The sequence below is a fragment of the Balaenoptera physalus genome, assembly GCF_965194825.1.
Source record: "Balaenoptera physalus genome assembly, chromosome: 4".
NCBI classification, from domain to species: domain Eukaryota; kingdom Metazoa; phylum Chordata; class Mammalia; order Artiodactyla; family Balaenopteridae; genus Balaenoptera; species Balaenoptera physalus.
The window spans coordinates 72,421,709-72,441,277 of record NC_138891.1 but is presented as its reverse complement, the minus strand read 5'-3'; the positions used below and the strand labels follow the sequence as shown (position 1 = coordinate 72,441,277).

The window sequence follows — 19,569 nt, the reverse complement described above, 5'->3', positions numbered from 1 at the left end:
AATTGTTACGTTTCTCATGGTTCTTGGTGACTCCCATGAGGTTTTCTAATCTCCAGTGTGGTGCCAGGGGTAGATTCTACCAGCCAGTTCCTTCTCCTTTCACAAGCAGAACCCTTAAAAGCAACTCTGTCCCTGGGAGGGCATTGTGCTTTCTCAGTATAACAGAGCCTTTCTAATTTGTTTAAAATCTACTCTTCTGCTGACTGAGGGGCAGTGAGAGGGAAGGTTTTCTTTAGGGGGGGGGCGCATGCGTGTGTGTAGAGTGGGTGTTGTCTGACACTGTAATAGTTGAGAAGCTATGTAATACCACTGTCTATTTTACTGTCCTACTCCTCTCTCCTTCTGCCTCAACACACACAAAAATTGTACAAATGGGATGTTTGTGCCGAGAGAGGTGGAGAAACACCTCCTCTGTGGACGCACGCGGCCACCCCTGCAACCATCTTTCTTTCAGCCGGAAGTCACTCCATGTTTCGTGCAGTCAAGGCTGCATTGTTGGACACCGAGGATTACTTAGGCTGGGGAAGACTGTGGCAAGAGTCTCACTGCATTTAAAGTACCATCAGGTAGTAAAGGAGAAACGTGAGCCTCACCTTGCAAGACGGAAAAGCTAAATTTGATGAATAAACCAGAGCTCAGGTGCTTTCTGGAACGTGTATTTCCTCTGCTTCACTGTGCTTTTGTCACACCACTCTTTTCCCCCTGAGTGTCAAGAGTAAATTGGTTTTCCGGTTTTGTTTTGTTTTGTTTTTTCATTTAAAACATCTCTCCTTACGCTAGTGATGTCATCCCTGGAAGACTGAGATGTAAGAAGAGGTGAATCATGTATCACCTTCGCATCTCTTCTAGAATTACATCAGCCAGAGCCCTGGGGTGCAGTGGGGATAAAAGCCAAAAAGTAGAGGGGAGGAAAGAGGGAAAGGGAGGGCGCCAGTGGGGGAGGGAAAAAGAGAGCTGGTTCTTTTGCAGTCTGCTTATTTTCTTCTTTCTCCTTCCTCACCCCCTAAACACCCCTTCCCTATTTATAAATCAGATAACAGGAAAAATCAGACTTTAAAGAGACAGTTGCCTTATATTTATTGATGGTGTTGGTGAAAATGTCATTTGTTTGAACTTTCTGACCAATCACCATACCCCCATCAGTCACAGACGAATGCCACCTTGGCATTTTCTCTGGACACATCAATTGGATTAAGAAGGAAGACATGAAGACCCTGCCCCACCCCCCAAGTATTCATCAAATGATCTTCACCGTGATTAACGTTCTCATCAGTTTCAAACAGCAAAGGAACTGGCAGTGCGTGGAAATAATTTGAAATATGAAATTACTGAAATGTGAAATCTAATCATGCAAACTAGCGATGACCCGCAGCTGACTTTCCTGCCCTCTCTCTACCTGGGGGTTTGAAAACATCATTCAATAATGTGTAGCTGAGGTATTCAGGGAAAGGGATAGGGACTCTCAACCAAACCAAAATATAATAGAAGAGAAATATAAGATAGGCCTTGTTCTAATGCCCTCAGAAAGTGACTCTGAATATTTTTCAATTTCCCACACACCCACCCTTTGGTTTCTAAAGATCATCTTATGCCTGAACCACTCCTGTTAATTAGGAAGAAAGTCTACCACCCCCCTTCCTCTATGGCTCCAGTGAATTCCAGACTCCTTAGGATCACTGGGTCTAGCTGCTCAGAACGTACTTATGATGAAAACAAAACCAAGGGCCTCAGGACACTACACTAGGGAAGGCCAGGAGAGCGCTCAATTTCTGCAACACAGGAAAAGGGGCCCATAGGGGCAAAGGGAAAAAATAGTTTGCAGAAGGCACAGTTTTGGCAGAATCCTATTACAGCTTCCAGCTGATCGGGTGTAGCCAAACTAGAGACATCTGTTTGGAGTTTACAACAGAAACAAACACACGGAAAGCATGAAAACGTTAAGACACACACACAGACCAAGCTCTAGCAGTCCTTCTCCGCCTTGACCTCCAAACCATCCTCCCACTGGGTCATGCTGGGTTGTAGAAGGGAAGGAAATAGGCTCTTCCACCTGCCCCTGCCCCGACCCCACCCCACGTGCACCATGACTCATTCAAGCCATGACTGGAACCTCTCCACTTTCCTCTCTCCTTGACTTTCCTCCCAGGAAAAACAGAGATGTTCCCACTCCTCAGAGAGCATCATGGGGACATTCCTTAGCTCTCTAATTCACATCTAAAGCTCCTTGAGCTGTTTGGAAAGGAAAAGGTGAACCACAGAAGGAGGTGGTAAAACCTCAGAAGACCTTGAAAGTCACCCCTCCCTAAATAACATCATAGGTCTGGCAATGAGGAACAGAACTCACCTGGCATCTCCAAGAATTGCCTCAAAGAAGCCAGAAAAAGCCCACACTCACATTAACTAATAATAAGTAAAGAATATGGTCCCAGCTGCAGCATCCAGAGTTGCAGAGGACCAGAAAGGCCCCAGGCTACGCATAAAGTGGGTTCCCCTTCCCTAATTACCTCCAAGCCCCGCAAAGGACAAAGACTGTTCTCCCACCCCATCCCAGCCATGGTCACACCTTCTGCCGCCCAGCCCCACGGCCAAGCATTTTCTGAAGCAGGTCTAGACGCTCACCTGTTCTGTTAAATTTTCCTCTTTATTCTCTCCCCACTGGCGGGCAAACAGAACCAGAGCAGTGCTACTCTTTAAAAATAACAAAATGTTTTATACACATTTCTGTATATACAGCTGAACAACATTTTACATGTCCCTTTTGCACAGCAAAAGATATAAACATTGGACTCTGAGAACACAGTTATGTACAAAAAAAAAAAACCAAAAAGATGTCAAAAATACTTCACAACAGTGCAAAAATATTTTACACAGTATCATGGAGTGAGATCTTTTGAGCGGGAGCAAGGTGTGTGTGTTTCTAAAGGAAAACTCCTTTTTTAGATATTAGATGTCTTTAACTGTAAACAAAATGCAACTTTCTTTCTCCCCCCCTCCCTTCCCCACCAGTTATTTGAGGAATTTGGCAGAATTTCAAGGGTCTGAGTCTGAGGTAAACAACCCAAGCTCTCGCACCAAAAAGACTGGGGGCAAGGAGGTGGCACTAAAGCCTCAAACATTGTGAGAGCAAATTCTTTTTTTTTTTTTTTAATGACATGTCAATGACAGCGCCAGGCCGCTCCCAGTTGGGGGCTGGTGGAGGAAGTTAACCCCTCCTCCTCAGGCCCCAGCTGCCCCACAAACAGGAAACTGGCCGGCAGACACCTCACGCCTGTGGGGCTTTGCTAACACCAGCTGCCCTTCCCCTCCCCAGACCCCAGAGGCTGCCTCTCTCCCCTTCCTTGTAGAGTTTCCCTCCCCCATATCTCCACGTGCAATCTGAGCCCTGCTTCAAACAGAGCCAAACGTATGGGGGTGGGGGAGGGTCTGGGCCTCAAGTGTCCCCTTTCCCCTTTCTTTGGGGGGGGGGGTCAGGAAGGTAAGGAAGTGGTGGAGAGACGGGGGGGGGTCACGATGGGGCAACAGGGGAGCGCACAGGACATTGCTGGGAGCTCAGCCCGAGTGGGGCTCGTCTGAGCTGGCGCAGTCGGCGGGGTCGGACTGGTCCCCGGCGGTGGTAGTGGTGGGTTCCGGGCCCCCTCCTTCGATGGAGCTCTCGCTACCCGTGCTCTCACCCGACAGTAGGCGCGTCACCCGCAAGTCGGCCTGCAGGCTGCGTACGTCGTTGCCGAAGCTGAGCTCTCCCAGATCATTAATAAGCTGGGACAGCTCGGCCTTCATGTCGGAGGTGCTGCCCAGCAGCAGAGACGGCGACACAGCCTCAGGACCCGGCGAGACCCCACCGCCCCCCAGCGCCTCTTCGCGGCCACTCTCCAGCGTGTCCAGCAAGTCCCCGCATTCGAAGTGCATGGCCACCACCAGCGCCCGCTGCGCCTCGGCCTCTTGCTCTGCCGGGTCTCCCTCCCCGGCTCGGTCCTCCTCCTCCTCCTCCTCCGGGCAGCCCTCCGTGTGCAACCCTCTCTCTTCCTCCTGCAGCTCCTGCTCCTGCTGTTCGCCGAGCAGATCCTCGGTGATGGAGCCGAGCTTGGGCGCGCTGCGGCTGCGCTCCACCGGCGGCTTGTAGCAGCAGGGTCCGTGCAGGAGCAGCTTGCGCAGAGGCACTAGCGGGATGGTGTGCGCGCCCACCAGCTCCTGCTGTTGGTGACGCGCATCGTCCCGCCGCTTGAGCCGTTTAAATTCCGCCAGAGCGTTGGCTGACGTCTGGTAAAGCAGCAGGGCCATGGCCTGCGCCTTCTCGGGCTTGGACACCAGCACCGCGTGGCAGCGCAGCATTACCGCCTTGTGCTTGAGCTCGTGCCGGTACACCCAGGCGAAGACCTTGGGCAGTCGCGCGTCCGCCACGCAGTAGGTAACGCGGTGCAGCAGGTAGAGGTGGCCCGGGCGGCGCAGCGCACGCTCCTCGGCGTGCACCATGCGGATACCCTGCGCACTCACAGTCAGCTTCATCTTGGTGCCCTGACGGCCCGCCTCGCTCTTGCTCCAGATCTTGCCCACCGCTAGGTCGGTGCAGCCGTCGCCGCGCGCCTGGATGGTGGTGGCATTGCCCAGGTAGAGCACGGTGTAAGTTGGGTCCTCGCTGGTGATGTGCAGCTTCTTGCGCTTGGAGCGGAACATGCTGCCCACCCGGCTGAGCGCGCCTTCGGGGCACGCCCGCGCCAGAGAGCTGAGCGCCGAGTAGTGCAGGCTCACCGCGTAGCCCTTGGGTTTGGACGCCTGCCGTGGCGGCGCCTCGGCCAGCAGCTCGAACTTGTGCTTCTTCCACGGCAGCATCTCCGGAGGGCGCCCCAGCGCAGCTGGGCGGCGGCGGCGGCGGAGCGCCGATTGAGAGCCCGGCTGAGCCACCCGCCCCGGCCGGGCCCGGCCGGGGCAAGACCGAAAAATAAAACTCTGCTGGGAGTGGCCCAGTCGGAGGGAGTGGGGGCGGGGGAGATGTTCGAGAACCCCGCCGAAAGAGGTAGGGGTAGAATTTTTTTTAAAGAGGATTTAACTGCAACGAGTGGGGGGGGGAGGGAGGAGCACACAGATTTACCCCAGCCTGGGCAGGACCAGGGCAAAGAGTCTTGGGCAAGCAAAATGAGAGAAAGCACGAGAGTGGAGCAGAAAATGTCTTTAGAAAAAAGGGATGCGCGCGTGCAGCAAAAGCAGCCGGGATGGTGCGAGAATACGCAGGAACTCCTCGGCGAAGGTGAAAAGGGCCCCCTCTCACACTCACACACACAATCCCCAGGGCTAGGGCCAGAAACCGCGGAAACTCAACCGCTAGTGTGCCCAGGGGTCGGTGCTCCCCACCCGCAAGGGGTGCTGGAGGCAGAGGCCCTCGGCTGAGCGGGTCCCAGAATCAGCTGCTTGCCCCAAGTGCGCTCAGATGGTGGGTCCGGCTGGCCGCGGCGGGCCCAGCGCAGCAGTCCCGCCGTGGCTCACTGCATCTTCTCTCCCGCAGGACGCCGGGGACTCGGGCTTCTCCGGCTCACTGTCCGGGCTGGCTCCGCCAGGGCAGCGCCAGGCTCCGAGGGCGGGGCGTGCGCATGGTCGGCTCCGGGGATGGTTGCTACCTCATTTCTTCCCTCCGGAGGGTGTCCGACTGCGCTCCCGGGATCCCCTGGCTCGGCTGCCCGCCTTTGCTGCGCGCCCCCTCCGGTGTCGCGAGCGGTAGCTGCCTCGCCAGCCTCACATCCTTGCCGTCTGGGAGGAAGATCTCGGGTAAATATAGGCCGGCGCGAACCATTCGCCGCGCGGGGACAGGGGAGGAGCAGAGAAGAGGATCTGTTTCGGGCTTGGAAGCCCGGCGGGTTCCTGGTCTCTTAAAGGAACCTGGTTGCAGCCATTGGTTGAGGGAAAGGGGAGAACGGTCCAACCTGGCAATTAAATCCCAAGTTTACCAGCAGAAATTCTGTAGAATTTATCTACAAAAATCGCCAAGACCTTTGGTTACCCCGCAAGAAAAGCAACTTGAATTCTGACACTCCACCCCCAGCCTGAGTTGCAACTCACTGATGTGTGTCTCCATCGGAACTTCTGGGGGAGGTGGTGGAAGGTGGGATTTGCACTATAAAATACAAAAAGGTTGGGGAAATAGTGATTCTTTCCGTGTGTAATAGCTTTCTGAAATTGACTGGGTGCTGTTTAATTTTTTTTTCCAGAATTTTATTCTATTAAAGAAAATAAATAGGGGCAAAGAAAACGCTGAGACTTATCTTTCACTATCTTGGAGCCCTTTCTCCACAGGCAAAGAGCAGATAGTGAAAAGAGAGATGAGTGGTAATAGGATGATTAGAGTGAACACTATAGTATGTGTTTGGTAAATAAGGTGCTTCCAGCTCCTAACCCCCAGCAGTGCCCCCTCCTTCTGTCAGGCCTCAGAGTAGAGCAGTTTTCTGAGATATATTCAATTTCTAAGTAATGCTTGTGTGTGGTTAGAACTCAGTTTATAATTTGGCAGGCCAGTCATTCAGTTTTATTACATCATGATCACATTATGGATGAGAATTCCTAGTAAAAATTCAAATGACGTTTTTTATTTGTGTCAAATAATGCCCGGCCACCCTCCACAGAGAATGGTTAGCATTAATCATTCTTTTCTCTTGTGCCAGCTGGATAATGTCGCTTTAATCATCTGGCCGGCTTGACCCTTGGCTAGTAACTCATTTCTGGGCCCTCGAAACAACCGGCTTGCCTCTATGGTCTGCTCAATCAAAGCAAAACCACTTCTAGCTGGAATGTGTGATAAATGTCCAGATGACCCTGCATCAAACTCCCAAACTCATCCCAGAGGAGGAGAGTAGGCCCTCCCACTCCCCAGGCCCAGTCTACTGGGAATCTGGATGTCTCTGGCTGCCATGCCAGATTCTGATTTCAGAACAACTGTAGCTCCTCATGGAAATTCTCTGGCCCTCTACCTTTGCTAACTTTTAACCTTTCTTTGAACTCTAACCCAATTTCCTAGAGTCATTGGTGCTGCGTTTCAATTTAACTAACTTTCCTGAGTACCTTTTGGTACCAGGCCCTGAGCTGGGAACACACCTAATTCCTGTCTCCAAGAAGCTCCCAGTCCAATGAAGGATGTAAACTTCACCCACCTCTGGGCTTCTTCTGGAATGTAAGTCCTGTGAGAGCACTCTATCTCCCCCCAGTGCCTGACACTACTTAACTGTTGAATGAATGACTGAAACATGCATGTGAACAAGAAGACAGAGTGAACTAAATGCCCTGAGGAAGACCCAAAGTACTCTGAGAAGCTGGAAGAAAAGGTTCTGTGTGACTAGGAAAATCAGAAAAGGTTCCATGGAGGTGGTGAAGTTTGAAATATGGACAGGATTTTGCCACGGAGGGAAGAATTAAAGGGCTTTCCGGATATAGAGAACGGCAAAATTATAGAACCTAAAAATGCGTGCACATGTGTAGTTGAGGATGGCATTTGACAATTGTGACAATGAAAGAAGAAAATTTCCTGATCAAACAAGGAAGTCTTCTGATCATGCCCTCCTAGTCTCTGAGGGAAGGAATGGCCTCTTCATGGCTGGCTGGTCCCAGAATGTCATTAGACCAAAGCTCTAATGCCTTACTCCTCAGCTGCACTGATGGGTTAATGGAGGTATGGTGTTGGAATGAGCTGGTTAGGACTATAATAGCCCATTTAAACCAAGGTTAATTCCTCTTCTGCTCACATTTCTGGAATATCTTGCAGTGGCAATGAAGCAGGTGGTATGTGCTCCAAACAAAAAATTCCGATAAAAAACCCACCAAATTAACCTGTGCTAAGTGACCTTTAGCTGGTCCATAATCTCAAAGTCTAGACTCTACAAAAGCAGGCATCATGTTCAAGCAGTTAACATTTCCAAATTACTCAGAGGTCCAGGGACCAGAAGTGTTTGAGCAGGAAGAGGAGGGACCAGTGGTGGGAGCTAAGGCTGCTCTCAGCCTCCGCGAGAGGCACCTCTTTGGGCTTCATGCGGTGGCAGGGAAACCAGTGGACCACAGCAGCAGGGAGGACTCCACGGGCGGGCCAGGCTTTCCAGTGGAGCCAGAGTGTCAGACCCAGATGCACAGGCCCACAGAGCCTGCTCCTGACTGTCTTCTTAATAAGCCTGTTTTCAACCTGGGGAGGACAGAGAGATTCTAGACAAATGTCAACACTCTGACATGTGAGTCCTGCTCTGTGCAGATTTGAGACACAGAAGAGACCTCAGCAAAGTCAGCCGGAAACGGCTTAGATACTGCATGGGACCGCAGACTGCACCTGTTTTTTATGACACTGCCCCATCTACTGGTGCCAGGCAGAAGTGACACTTGATGAGATGGTTTCTCATAGAACTGGATAAGCCAGTGGTTGAATCAATACACAGCCAAGTCACAGCTGGAAAGAAACCCAGCCTCTAACGTAACATGTAAGAGTCAGCCTTTTAGCGTGCAGGAAGCTTTCAGGCTGGTTTTCTTCCACCTTATTTCTTGTATAACGCTCCTGCCTCTTGGTCCCCCTCCCCCTACACCCCACTGAATGAATATGGGCTTCAGAGATGACAAATGACGTGTCTGGGATCTTCAGAGTCATTCAACAAATATTTGTGGATGTGATTTGTGGATATACTGTGGATGTGATGTTCTTGCTGGGGATACTGCCCCAAAGCAGACAGACGGGTCTCTGCCCTCATGGGATTTATATCCTATGGGGAGGCAGATAATCAGCAAACAAATAATTAATAAAATATCATTTAGTGATAAGTCTCTGAGGAAAAGAAAACAGTGTTTGTTAGGAGTAGAAAGTAGCTGGCTTAGACAGCAGAGCCAGGGAAGGTATCTCTGGGCAGAGACCTGGATGAGATGGAGCCAGCCAGGCAAAGATATGGAGGGAGAACATTCCAACCCGTGTTGGCCAAAGTGGTAGTCACTGGCCATGTGCAGCTAATGAGCACTTGACACGTACTTGGTCCAAATTGAGATGTGATGCAAACATGAAATACACTCTGGCTTTTAAAGACTTAGTAAGATAAGAAGGATGTAAAATATCTCAATAATTTTATAGTAATTATATATTGAATGATAATATTTTGCTATTTTGAGTTAATAGGATATACTATTAAAATTGATTTTGCCTGTTTCCTTTTACTTCTTTAATGTGGCTGCTAGAACATTTAAAACTATACATATGGACAGCTTTGTGCTAGGCAAAGGACACACCCAATATGAAGTCCCCAAGGTGGGAATGATTCCAGTGGGTTCAAGGACTCTCTGGCTTCAAAATCCCACTGTGTGATCACAGCCTCTTACCCTTCCAGCCCTCTTCATTCCTTACTCTATCACATCAGTTATTTAACCTTCTCAAGACCTCCAGGATCTACATCAGCATTCCTCACAAGTAGACTCACCCACTGGCTGCATCAGAATTCCCTGGGACAAGTCCTGGATCCCACCCTTAAATGGGAATTTCTGGAGTTAGGGGCTGGGAGTATACATGCTTAAACTCCTCCATGATAGAACAGTTACTAAAGTTTAGTGAGCCCTGCCCTAGCCCACTTCATTTGTCCCACTATCAACTCCTTCCTAGCCTCTTATCCTTGCCTTCCTCCCCATCCAGGACCTTCTGGATGAGCATCGGGTCCACAATTTCTGTGCACTGCCTCCACCCCAGCCCTGGACCACTACCACAATCTCTATGCTCTGCTTCTGGAGCTATAATGCTGAGTAGAATCCCTCAGCTGTTCAGGCAGTGCCTCAACCCATTCTGACCCCTCCTATGGTAGGCAGAATAATGACCCCCCCCCAAAGATGTCTATGTCCTAATCTCCAGAACTTGTGCATATGTTACAGTACATGGCAAAGGGGAAGGAAGATTCTACGATAGATGGAATTAAGGTTGCTAACCAGCTGACCTTAAAAAGGGAGAATAATCTGAATTATCCAGATGGGCTCAATGTAATCACCAGGGTCCTTAAAAGTGAAAGTGGAGACCTCAAAAACATTATGCTAAAGTGAAAGAAGACACAAAAGGTCACATACTGTATGAGTGCATTTATATGAGCCATCCAGAATGGGTGAATCCATAATGACAGAATGCAGATTGGTGGTTGCCAAGGGCTGGAGGGATGGAGGAAGGGGGAGCAAGTGCTTAATGGATACAGGGTTTCCTTTTGGGGTGATGAAAATATTTTGGAACTAGATGGAAATGGTAGTTGCACAACATGGTGAACATGCTAAATACCACTTAATTCTTCCCTTTTACAGGGTAATTTTATGTTATATGAATCTCACCTCAATTTTTTTTTTAAATAAAGAAGGAGGGGGCTTCCCTGGTGGCACAGTAGTTGGGAGTCTGCCTGCCAATGCAGGGGACACAGGTTCGAGCCCTGGTCTGGAAAGATCCCACATGCTGCAAAGCAACTAGGCCCGTGAGCCACAACTACTGAGCCTGCGCGTCTGGAGCCTGTGCCCCGCAACAAAAGAGGCCGCGATAGTGAAAGGCCTGCGCACCGCGATGAAGAGTGGCCCCCGCTTGCCGCCACTAGAGAAAGCCCTCGCACGAAACGAAGACCCAACACAGCCAAAAATAAATAAATAAATAAATAATCCTTAAAAAAAAAAAGAAGGACGCAGAAGAGAGGGTCAGAGTAGTGTGATATGAGAAGGACCCAACTCTCCCTTGCTGGTTTTGAAGATGGAGAAAGGGGCCACAGGCCAAAGGATGCAGGCAGCCTCCAGAAGCTGGAAAAGGCAAGGACGAATTCTCCCCTAGAGTTTCCAGAAAAGAGGCCCTACCGACACCTTGACTTTAGCTCTGTGAGACCTGTATTGGACTTGTAACCTGCAGCATTGTAAATTTATGTTGATTTAAGCCAAGCTTGTGGTAACTTGTTACAGCAGCAGTACACCTCCCATCTAGCCGTCCATTCCTCTGTCACTCCCTTCAATGTGTACCCTGAATCCTCGCACTTTCTAGAAACCACCCATTCCCCATCAGAGCCAAGCAGAGGACCTGGTGCTTCCTTTAAAAAACTAAGGCAGGGCTTCCCTGGTGGCGCAGTGGTTGAGAATCTGCCTGCCAATGCAGGGGACATGGGTTCGAGCCCTGGTCTGGAAAGATCCCACATGCCACGGAGCAACTAGGCCCATGAGCCACAACTACTGAGACTGCGCGTCTGGAGCCTGCGCTCCACAACAAGAGAGGCCGCGATAGTGAGAGGCCCGTGCACTGCGATGAAGAGTGGCCCCCACTTGCCGCAACTAGAGAAAGCCCTCGCACAGAAACTAAGATCTAACACAGCCATAAATAAATAAATAAAAAATAAAAAAATAAAAATAAAGGAATTCCTTTAAAAAAAAAAGTAAAATAAATATCCTTCTTTAAAAAAAAAAAAACTAAGGCGGTTAGAGCAAAATTAACTGTGTGCCAACATCTATACCCATTCCCATCTCTCTGCCTGCCCCCCTCAAATCCACCCTTCACGCTCTCACCAAACCACAAATCTGACCTTGTACTTCCTCTCATTATAACCCTGCAGTGGCTTCCCACCAGCCACAGGTTACAGCCCCAGCTCCTCAGTATAACACGTGAGAATGTTCAGGTCTGGCACCTGCCCACCTCTGCAGCCTCATTCGTCGCCTCTCCTGGCCTCGTAATTTATGCTGCAGCGATGGAGAAGAGCCTATGCTTCTCCAGGGCTCGTGAGACTGTTTCTTGTCTTCCTGCCATTGCTTATGTGGTTCTAACTGGAACGGCCTCCTCCTACCATGTCCCCTGGCTGACCCGGACTGGGGTCCCACCCTCTCCAGGAAAATGTCCCGAGATCCCTAACTCCTTCTCCACGCCCCCTTGTGTGTATCTCGACCTCTGTGATCACCTGCTTGTCATCCTAGCGCCTTTAATTCTCTGCCTCCTTCACTAGGCTGTGAGCGCCTCAACAGGAGTGACTGTATTTAATTCATCTTTCTGTCCCCAGTTCCTAGCACAAGGCCTGCCACCAAGTCAGTATACGATAAACCTTTGTGGACTGGACGTCAACCATGTGCTTATTTTCATAGCAATCGAATTGTCATAAGCACAGACTGGCAGGACTGGAAGGGCCGCTCAGGATAATCTAGCCTGGGGGCTTCCCTGGTGGCGCAGTGGTTGAGAATCCGCCTGCCAATGCAGGGGACACGGGTTCGAGCCCTGGTCTGGAAAGATCCCACATGCCGCGGAGCAACTAGGCCCGTGAGCCACAGCTACTGAGCCTGCACGTCTGGAGCCTGTGCCCCACAATAAGAGAGGCCGCGATAGTGAGAGGCCCGCACACCGCGATGAAGAGTGGCCCCCGCTCGCCGCAACTAGAGAAAGCCCTCGCACAGAAACGAAGACCCAACACAGCCAAATAAATAAATAAATAAATAAATAAATAAATAAAGGAGTTCCTTTAAAAAAAAAAAAAAGATAATCTAGCCTGCCCCTCGGTTTTATAGACAGGAAAATCAGGTCCTGAGAGTACACGCACTGGTTATACAGTTATTTTCTGACCAGGCCAAGATTAGGAAGCATGTGGCCTGAATCTCAATCCAGGTAATCTGTTCAGCTAAACATAAAGCCAGAGGCTTTTAAACACATAAATGTGTGTCACACATGTTCTGCACTCTCTCCCTTCTATGAAGGGCTATGTCTGGGGACTCACGGGTGGACTGGGCAGAAGCCGCCCTCATCAATCAAACGTACATCTCCCTGTGACACGATTGAGCTGCCACTCACTGGGCCCCTTGAAAAGTCCCCTTGTCACTGGCCTTCATGGCACCAAAGAGGTTCAAGGCAAACATGACTGCCATGGGATCTACATGGTCGGACTTTGGTCTCCTTAGTGGTCGAGATCTCACCCAGGTCCACGACAGTCTGGTGGCCCACTGGGCTCCTCTGCTCTGCCCAGTAACCCTCAACCTCGCTGGGGTTTTTACCTCCAAAACAATGAGCGTTGTAGCAGTTCTTACTTCTCAGGAAATAGTAAAAGACGTACAGTAAAATGAAATGAGTGTGGTAAATACTTGGAGATTTTCAAACTGAGGGTAGAGAGGATATTATGCAATCTGTGTTTTAGTTTGTCTCTCAGTTTTGAACTTCTTTCTGGGCATGTGGGCCTGACGGATCTTTAACTAGGCCACACAAATGAGCTGGCAAAGTCACAGCTCTTCAATCGCAAATATTAACTGCACTGGCCTCTCCACACTGGGTGCTGGGGAGACGCACAGGGTCTCACCCTTACGGAGGTTATAATCCAGTGTTCACTGATTCAGAGAGGACTTGAGGAGGTACTTTGGGTATGTGGTAGGACACGGGTCCCCAACCCCCGGGCCACGGACCACTAACGGTCCATGGCCTGTTAGGAACCGGGCCGCACAGCAGGAGGTGAGTGGTGGGCAAGTGAGTGAAGCTTCCTCTGCCGCTCCCCATTGCTCCCCATTGCTCCCCATCGCTCCCCATCGCTCCCCATCGCTCACATTACCGCCTGAACCATCCCCCCACCCCACCCCGGTCCGTGGAAAAATTGTCTTCCACGAAACCGGTCCCTGGTGCCAAAAAGTTTGGGGACCTCTGTCGTAGGGGATGAAACATAGGTGCAATAGGTTTAGTCTGAGATAGTGGAGGCTGAGCTAAAGCGCTCTGAGGGCTCAAAGGGAAAAAGAAGTTCTAGCCAATCAGTGAGAGACCAGGGCCCTCTTCATGGAGGGGGTGGGTTACAGGCTTCACTGAAGGATGGGCAGGTTGGTGTGGACAGAGATGGGAGAGAGAAGTCTAGAGGGAGGAAAGGGCTTGTGCGATGGCGTTAGTGTTGAACCCTAAATGACGGGCAAAAGCAGGAAACTCAAGCGTATTGAGCACCTACTACACGTAGTCACTGCGCTGATGCTTCACATCCATCTGAACGTTTCATCCTCTTAAGACTGTTGTGAGGGGCTTCCCTGGTGGCGCAGTGGTTGAGAATCTGCCTGCCAATGCAGGGGACACGGGTTTGAGCCCTGGTCTGGGAAGATCCCACATGCCGCGGAGCAACAAAGCCTGTGAGCCACAACTACTGAGCCTGCGCGTCTGGACCCTGTGCTCTGCAACAAGAGAGGCCGCAATAGTGAAGAGGCCCGCGCACCCCGATGAAGAGTGGCCCCCGCTTGCCGCAACTAGAGAAAGCCCTCGCACAGAAACAAAGACCCAACACAGCCAAAAATAAATAAATAAATAAATAAAATTAAAAAAAAAAAAAAGACTGTTGTGAGGTTCATGATATTCCCTTCATTTTACACAAGGAAAGGACTGAGGCTAAGAGAAGTTAAGACACCTGCATTATATCATGTATATGTGGAATCTAAAACAATACAATTGAATGAATATGCAAACAGAAACAGACTCACAGACATAGAAGACAAACAAGAGGTTACCAAAGGGGAAAGGTTGGGGTTGGGGGGAAGGGACAAATTAGGGGTATGGGATTAACATACAAGCTACTGTGTAAAAAATAGATAAGCAACAAGGACATACTGTTTAGCACAGGGAATTACAACCATTATTTTGTAATAACCTAAAATGGAGTATAATCTACAAAAACACTGAATCACTAGGCTGTACACCTGAAACTAATATAATATTGTAAATCAACTATACTTCAATTAAAAAAAAGAAAGAAAATAAACCTGCCAAAGATTTCCAAAGCCTATGCTCTTTTTATTTTAAAATTTATTTTATTCTAGTAGAGTTGATTTACAATGTTGTGTTAGTTTCTGCTGTACAGCAAAGTGATTCAGTTATACATATATATATATACATTCTTTTTCATATTTTTTCCATTATGGTTTATCACAGGATATTGAATATAGTTCCCTGTGCCATATAGTAGGACCTTGTTGTTTATCCATTCTATATATACTAGTTTGCATCTGCTAATCCCAAACTCCCAAGCCATCCCTCCCGCATCCCTCTTCCCCCTTGGCAACCACGTCTGTTCTCTATGTCTTTGAGTCTGTTTCTGTTTTGTAGATAAGTTCATTTGTGTCATATTTTAGATTCCACATATAAGGGATGTCATATGATATTTGTCTTTCTCTTTCTGACTTACTTCACTTAGTATGATAATCTCTAGGTCCATCCATGTTGCTGCAAATGGCATTATTTCATTCTTTTCATGGCTGAGTAGTATTCTATTGTATATATGTACCACATCTTCTTTATCCATTCATCTGTTGATTGTTTCCGTGTCTTGGCTATTGTGAATAGTGCTGCTATGAACGTAAGAGTACATGTATCTTTCTGAATTATAGTTTTGTCTGGATATACGCACAGGAGTAGGATTGCTGGATCATATGGTAATTCTATTTTTAGTTTTTTGAGGCTCCTCCATACTGTTTTCCAGAGTGGTTGCACCAATTTACATTCCCACCAACAGTGTAGGAGGGTTCCCTTTTCTCCACACCCTCTCCAGCATTTGTTATTTGTAGACTTTTTAAGGATGGACATTCTGACCAGTGTGAGGTGATACCTCATTATAGTTTTGATTTGCATTTCTCTAATAATTAGCGATGTTGAGCATCTTCTCATGTGCCTCTTGGCCATCTGTATGTCTTCTTTGGCGAAATGTCTATTTAGGTCTTCTGTCCATTTTGCAATTGGGTTATTTGGTTTTTTGTTATTGAGTTTTATGAGCTGCTTGTATATTTTGGAAATTAAGCCCTTGTCAGTTACATCATTTGCAAGTCTTTTCTCCCAGTCCATACAAAGTCTATGCTCTTTGTGTTGAGTCAGGTCAGGCCTGACTCTGGAGGACCTTGAATAGCAGGTGGAGGCATCTCACAGACTGGGTGAGTCACTGGAGGCATTTGAGTAGGGACGTGCCTTGATCAGAGCCGGAGCTCAGACACCCACATCCCAGCTCTCACTCAATGAGGGTCCCAGAGCAAGATGTTGCCCCTTTCTGGCCCTCACCTTCCTGCTTGTGAGCTGAGCAAATTCCCCTCTGGTTCTAAGATCATAGGAGGCTGTGTTGGTTTTCTAGGGCTGCCATAACAAATTACCATAAACAGGGTGGCTTAAAACAATAGACATTTTTTCTCTCACAGATCCTGAGGCTGGAAGAAGGAAACATCCTTCCTTGCCTCTTCCTAGTTTCCACAATCCTTGGCGTTCCTTGGCTTGTAGACATATCGTTCCAATCTCTATCTCCATCCTCTGATGGTGTTCACCCCCTGTGTCTTCTCTGTGTGTGCCCAAATTTGTGTCTTCTTATAAGGACATCTGTCATTACAGTAGGGCCCACTCTAATCACATATGACCTCGTCTTCACTTGATTACATCTACAAAGATCTTATTTCCAAATAAAGTCACATCCAGGTTAAGACTGGAAGCTCTATTTTTTTTTTTTTTTGGAACCTCTGTTTTTGAGAGACACCATTCAACTCAAAGCAGAGGCCATGATAGGAAACTACAGGGGTAAGAGAAGAAAATAGACAAGTTAGATGTCTGTAAACTCCGAAGGTCACCCTGTGTCTGAAGCCCCCAGAGATGTTGTCACCATGACCTTGTTTGCCCTGAAGCCCCTCCTTTCATGCACTGCTTGCTTGGAATATTTACCACCTGGACGAGGGCCAGGCAGAAATGCAAAGGCATAAGAAGGCAGTCAAGAGAAGTGAAACGATGAGCCTTGCAAGTGAACCTTTCTCGTCAGTGCCACCAGAGGCAAGGAATGGCAAGTTTGTCCCCTCCAAAAGCAGAGGGCAGAGAAATTGCTATGCCTGCATGGTTCCCTTTAAAACTGAAACCTTGTATCTTCACTTTTCCGTTTGTTCTAAGAGTACTGTAACTAATGATGACCACATTTGCTAGATGGTTGGTTCATGGTGCCCTCAACCCTCACATGACAAAGAGGGCGCAATGTTGTCTTCTCCCTGGGTTATATGGTGAAGGAACCGCCCTGCTATTGACAGCCTGGGCACCTTTTCTGAGACCGTCATTGTGCCCCTGTTATTTCAGAGACTGGGGTGAAACAAAGGGTAGCATGAAGCAGAAGGGAACCCATTGAGGTAAGGAGTCTGTTAAGCACCTTAGTGATTATGTATTCCAACACCCACTTTGAAGTATGAACCTACTTGAGAACATCCTGATGCCTGGTTATTTAGCCTTTGCTTAAACACCTCCAGTGGCAGAGAGCTCACTACCTTTCAAAGCTAGCCATTCCATCTTTGAACCACTCCAATTGTAAGTAGGTTCAGACAGATGGCAGTGGCAACTCTGTAGCTTCTCCCTATTTGTTCTAGTTCTGCTTGCCTCACGTCTACTCAGAACTCTCTTCTCTCCTGTCCTAGGGTAGTCCTTCACATAAATAGAAATGGCCCATCATACCTTCTCCTGAGACTAGCCATACTTCCTCCACCTTTTCCTCATTCCCTCACCATGCAAGTGTACCTGCTAACATTATCAATGTATCTATTAAAGTGACTTAGGGGAGGGCCCACAGTTAGACACAAAAAGTAAAATCCCAGTGGTCAGAAGACTTTCCCAGTGGATTAGGGTCTACCTGGTGGTATAGTTCGTGGCTCCATCAGCGACTTGAGCTATTTAACCTCGGATGAGTCCCTCTGTCAGGCTGATCACCACTAAAATACAAGCTCATAGGGGCAAGGAGTTTGTCCAATGCTGAATCCCCAGAGCCTAGAGATGAATGAATGAATTAATGAATGAATGAACAAGAGAAACCTGGCACTTTCCATCTGCAGATTTTAGAGTTGGTGATTATTCATTCTACTTGGAGTCTTCTTTACTTTGTATTACTTCACTGAACTTTATTGGGTCTCAATTTCTACAACTAAAAGTTCAGAAAAACAACAGTGCCCTTTCTCACTTGACTGTTGTGAGGGAAAAAAGAATGGCAAAGTCATCTGTGAATAAAAGACCCCAGAAATTCGACATATAACTACAAGAGTTGGGAAAAAAATCCACAGGTTCAAATACAGTACACGTAGGATCTTGTAGCCTACACACCAAAACAAGAGGTCATTTACACGTTTCGTTGCACACACAATGACTTGCACAAGCACGAAATCAATGTTTGAAGTGACTCAAATTAATCATTTATAATAACCACAAAGGGCTGCTGAACTACTGAAACTTGATTATGTGTAAGAATCCATTCATTTTCAACAGGGATAAATTGAGAATCGCAGATAACCGAAGGGAGTTTCCCTACTGATTCAGTGACTCTGCAGAGACTGCCAGACTTCTATTTTCACAACTCTCAGCATTATGCAAACTGCTTTAATGTCCTTGTGGAAGTAGTTGGTGTAGAGAATGGGAGAGAGGGAGGGGCAGGGTTGCAAGCTTGCCTGGGAACAATTTTTCTACCAGTGACACATTGTTGGCCAAGGGGTGAAAAGAAAACCAAAACAGAAACCCACCTACTCACCCCTCTCCAGTCCCAGAGAGAGGTGGAGCCCAGAGGCAGAACAGTGTGGAGTTGGAGAGCAGAAAGCTACTCCAAGGTTTGTTCCTGAGTGTGGGTTTGCAGGGCTTGGAACTACATTTGTTGAATCACAGTAAATCAAGTAGTATGCAACATCATGAATGAATAACACTCCGTATTGCTATCTGGAAACTGGATATGAGGCTTCCAATCTCAAAATCAATGCAACTTTCTCCAAGGGTCAGCTATTCAGAAAATCTTGGCTTCAAGAGAAGGTCTAAGCTATATGGGCATTCAGGAGGATCTGACCAGTCTTCCAGACAGAAACATTTCCACTATCGTGACGAAGTGATGAGAGGAGTTTGAGTGGGTTGTGTTGTTCCCTGAAGTGTGTGGGTGGAATGGCTTTTGTAGTTAGAGGGCAGGGACTGGGCTGATTCATCTCTGCAACCCCCTCACTCGGGAGCAGCAGCCAACACCTTTCCCATCCTTCACCACCACCATCATCACTCCCTCCTCATCTCACTTGGTTCCTCTGAATCTGGATACCATGATCGTGTCTCATCAGCATCCTCAAGTCCCCTTCCTCCTTGCCCTTCTCACTGAACTAGCCTCATAATCCCTCAACATGGACCAATTATACATCTGGATTCTCACCTGCATTGTCCACTTCTGGGGAAAAAATTGTTCAGTTGTGAAAATGGGTACCCCACAAAATACCAGGCAATGAACTTGCAGCATTATCTCATTTGCTACCTCTGCCGGACAGGAATTATTATTATCCCCATGAACCAGAAAAGAAAACTGAGGCTCGGTCGGTTAGTTCTTTTTCAATGGTAGATTTGAGGAGCATCTTGGGGGGATAGAATTATTTATGCCTTACTTATTTGTCAGCTAAGAATAGTTGCTGCTATTTTAATTTTATAATGTCAGTGTCTTTTTGACGCCCCACCCATCTTGATTAAACTATCACTTTATTTGGTCAAGATTTTTTGGAGCCCATAAGAGGAATGACAATAGAAACCAAAAGTGTTTGTCTTCCTTAAATCTCTGAAGGTGACAAAATCTGGAAGAGGAAATGAGGGTGAAGTCCCAAGTTTCTGATTGAGCTCTAGGAATGAGG

General features: G+C 48.1%; 1 protein-coding gene across 1 annotated transcript; it reads right to left on the bottom strand.

Moving 5' to 3' along the window:
- Positions 1–1,052: 1,052 nt before the first annotated feature.
- FAM43A (family with sequence similarity 43 member A) lies at positions 1,053–9,598 on the bottom strand. Its single transcript, XM_082461025.1, has one exon. The coding sequence runs from the start codon at positions 4,825–4,827 to the stop codon at positions 3,550–3,552; it is 1,278 nt and encodes a 425-aa protein (XP_082317151.1). The 5' UTR covers positions 4,828–9,598; the 3' UTR covers positions 1,053–3,549.
- Between the last annotated feature and the right edge of the window lie 9,971 nt (positions 9,599–19,569).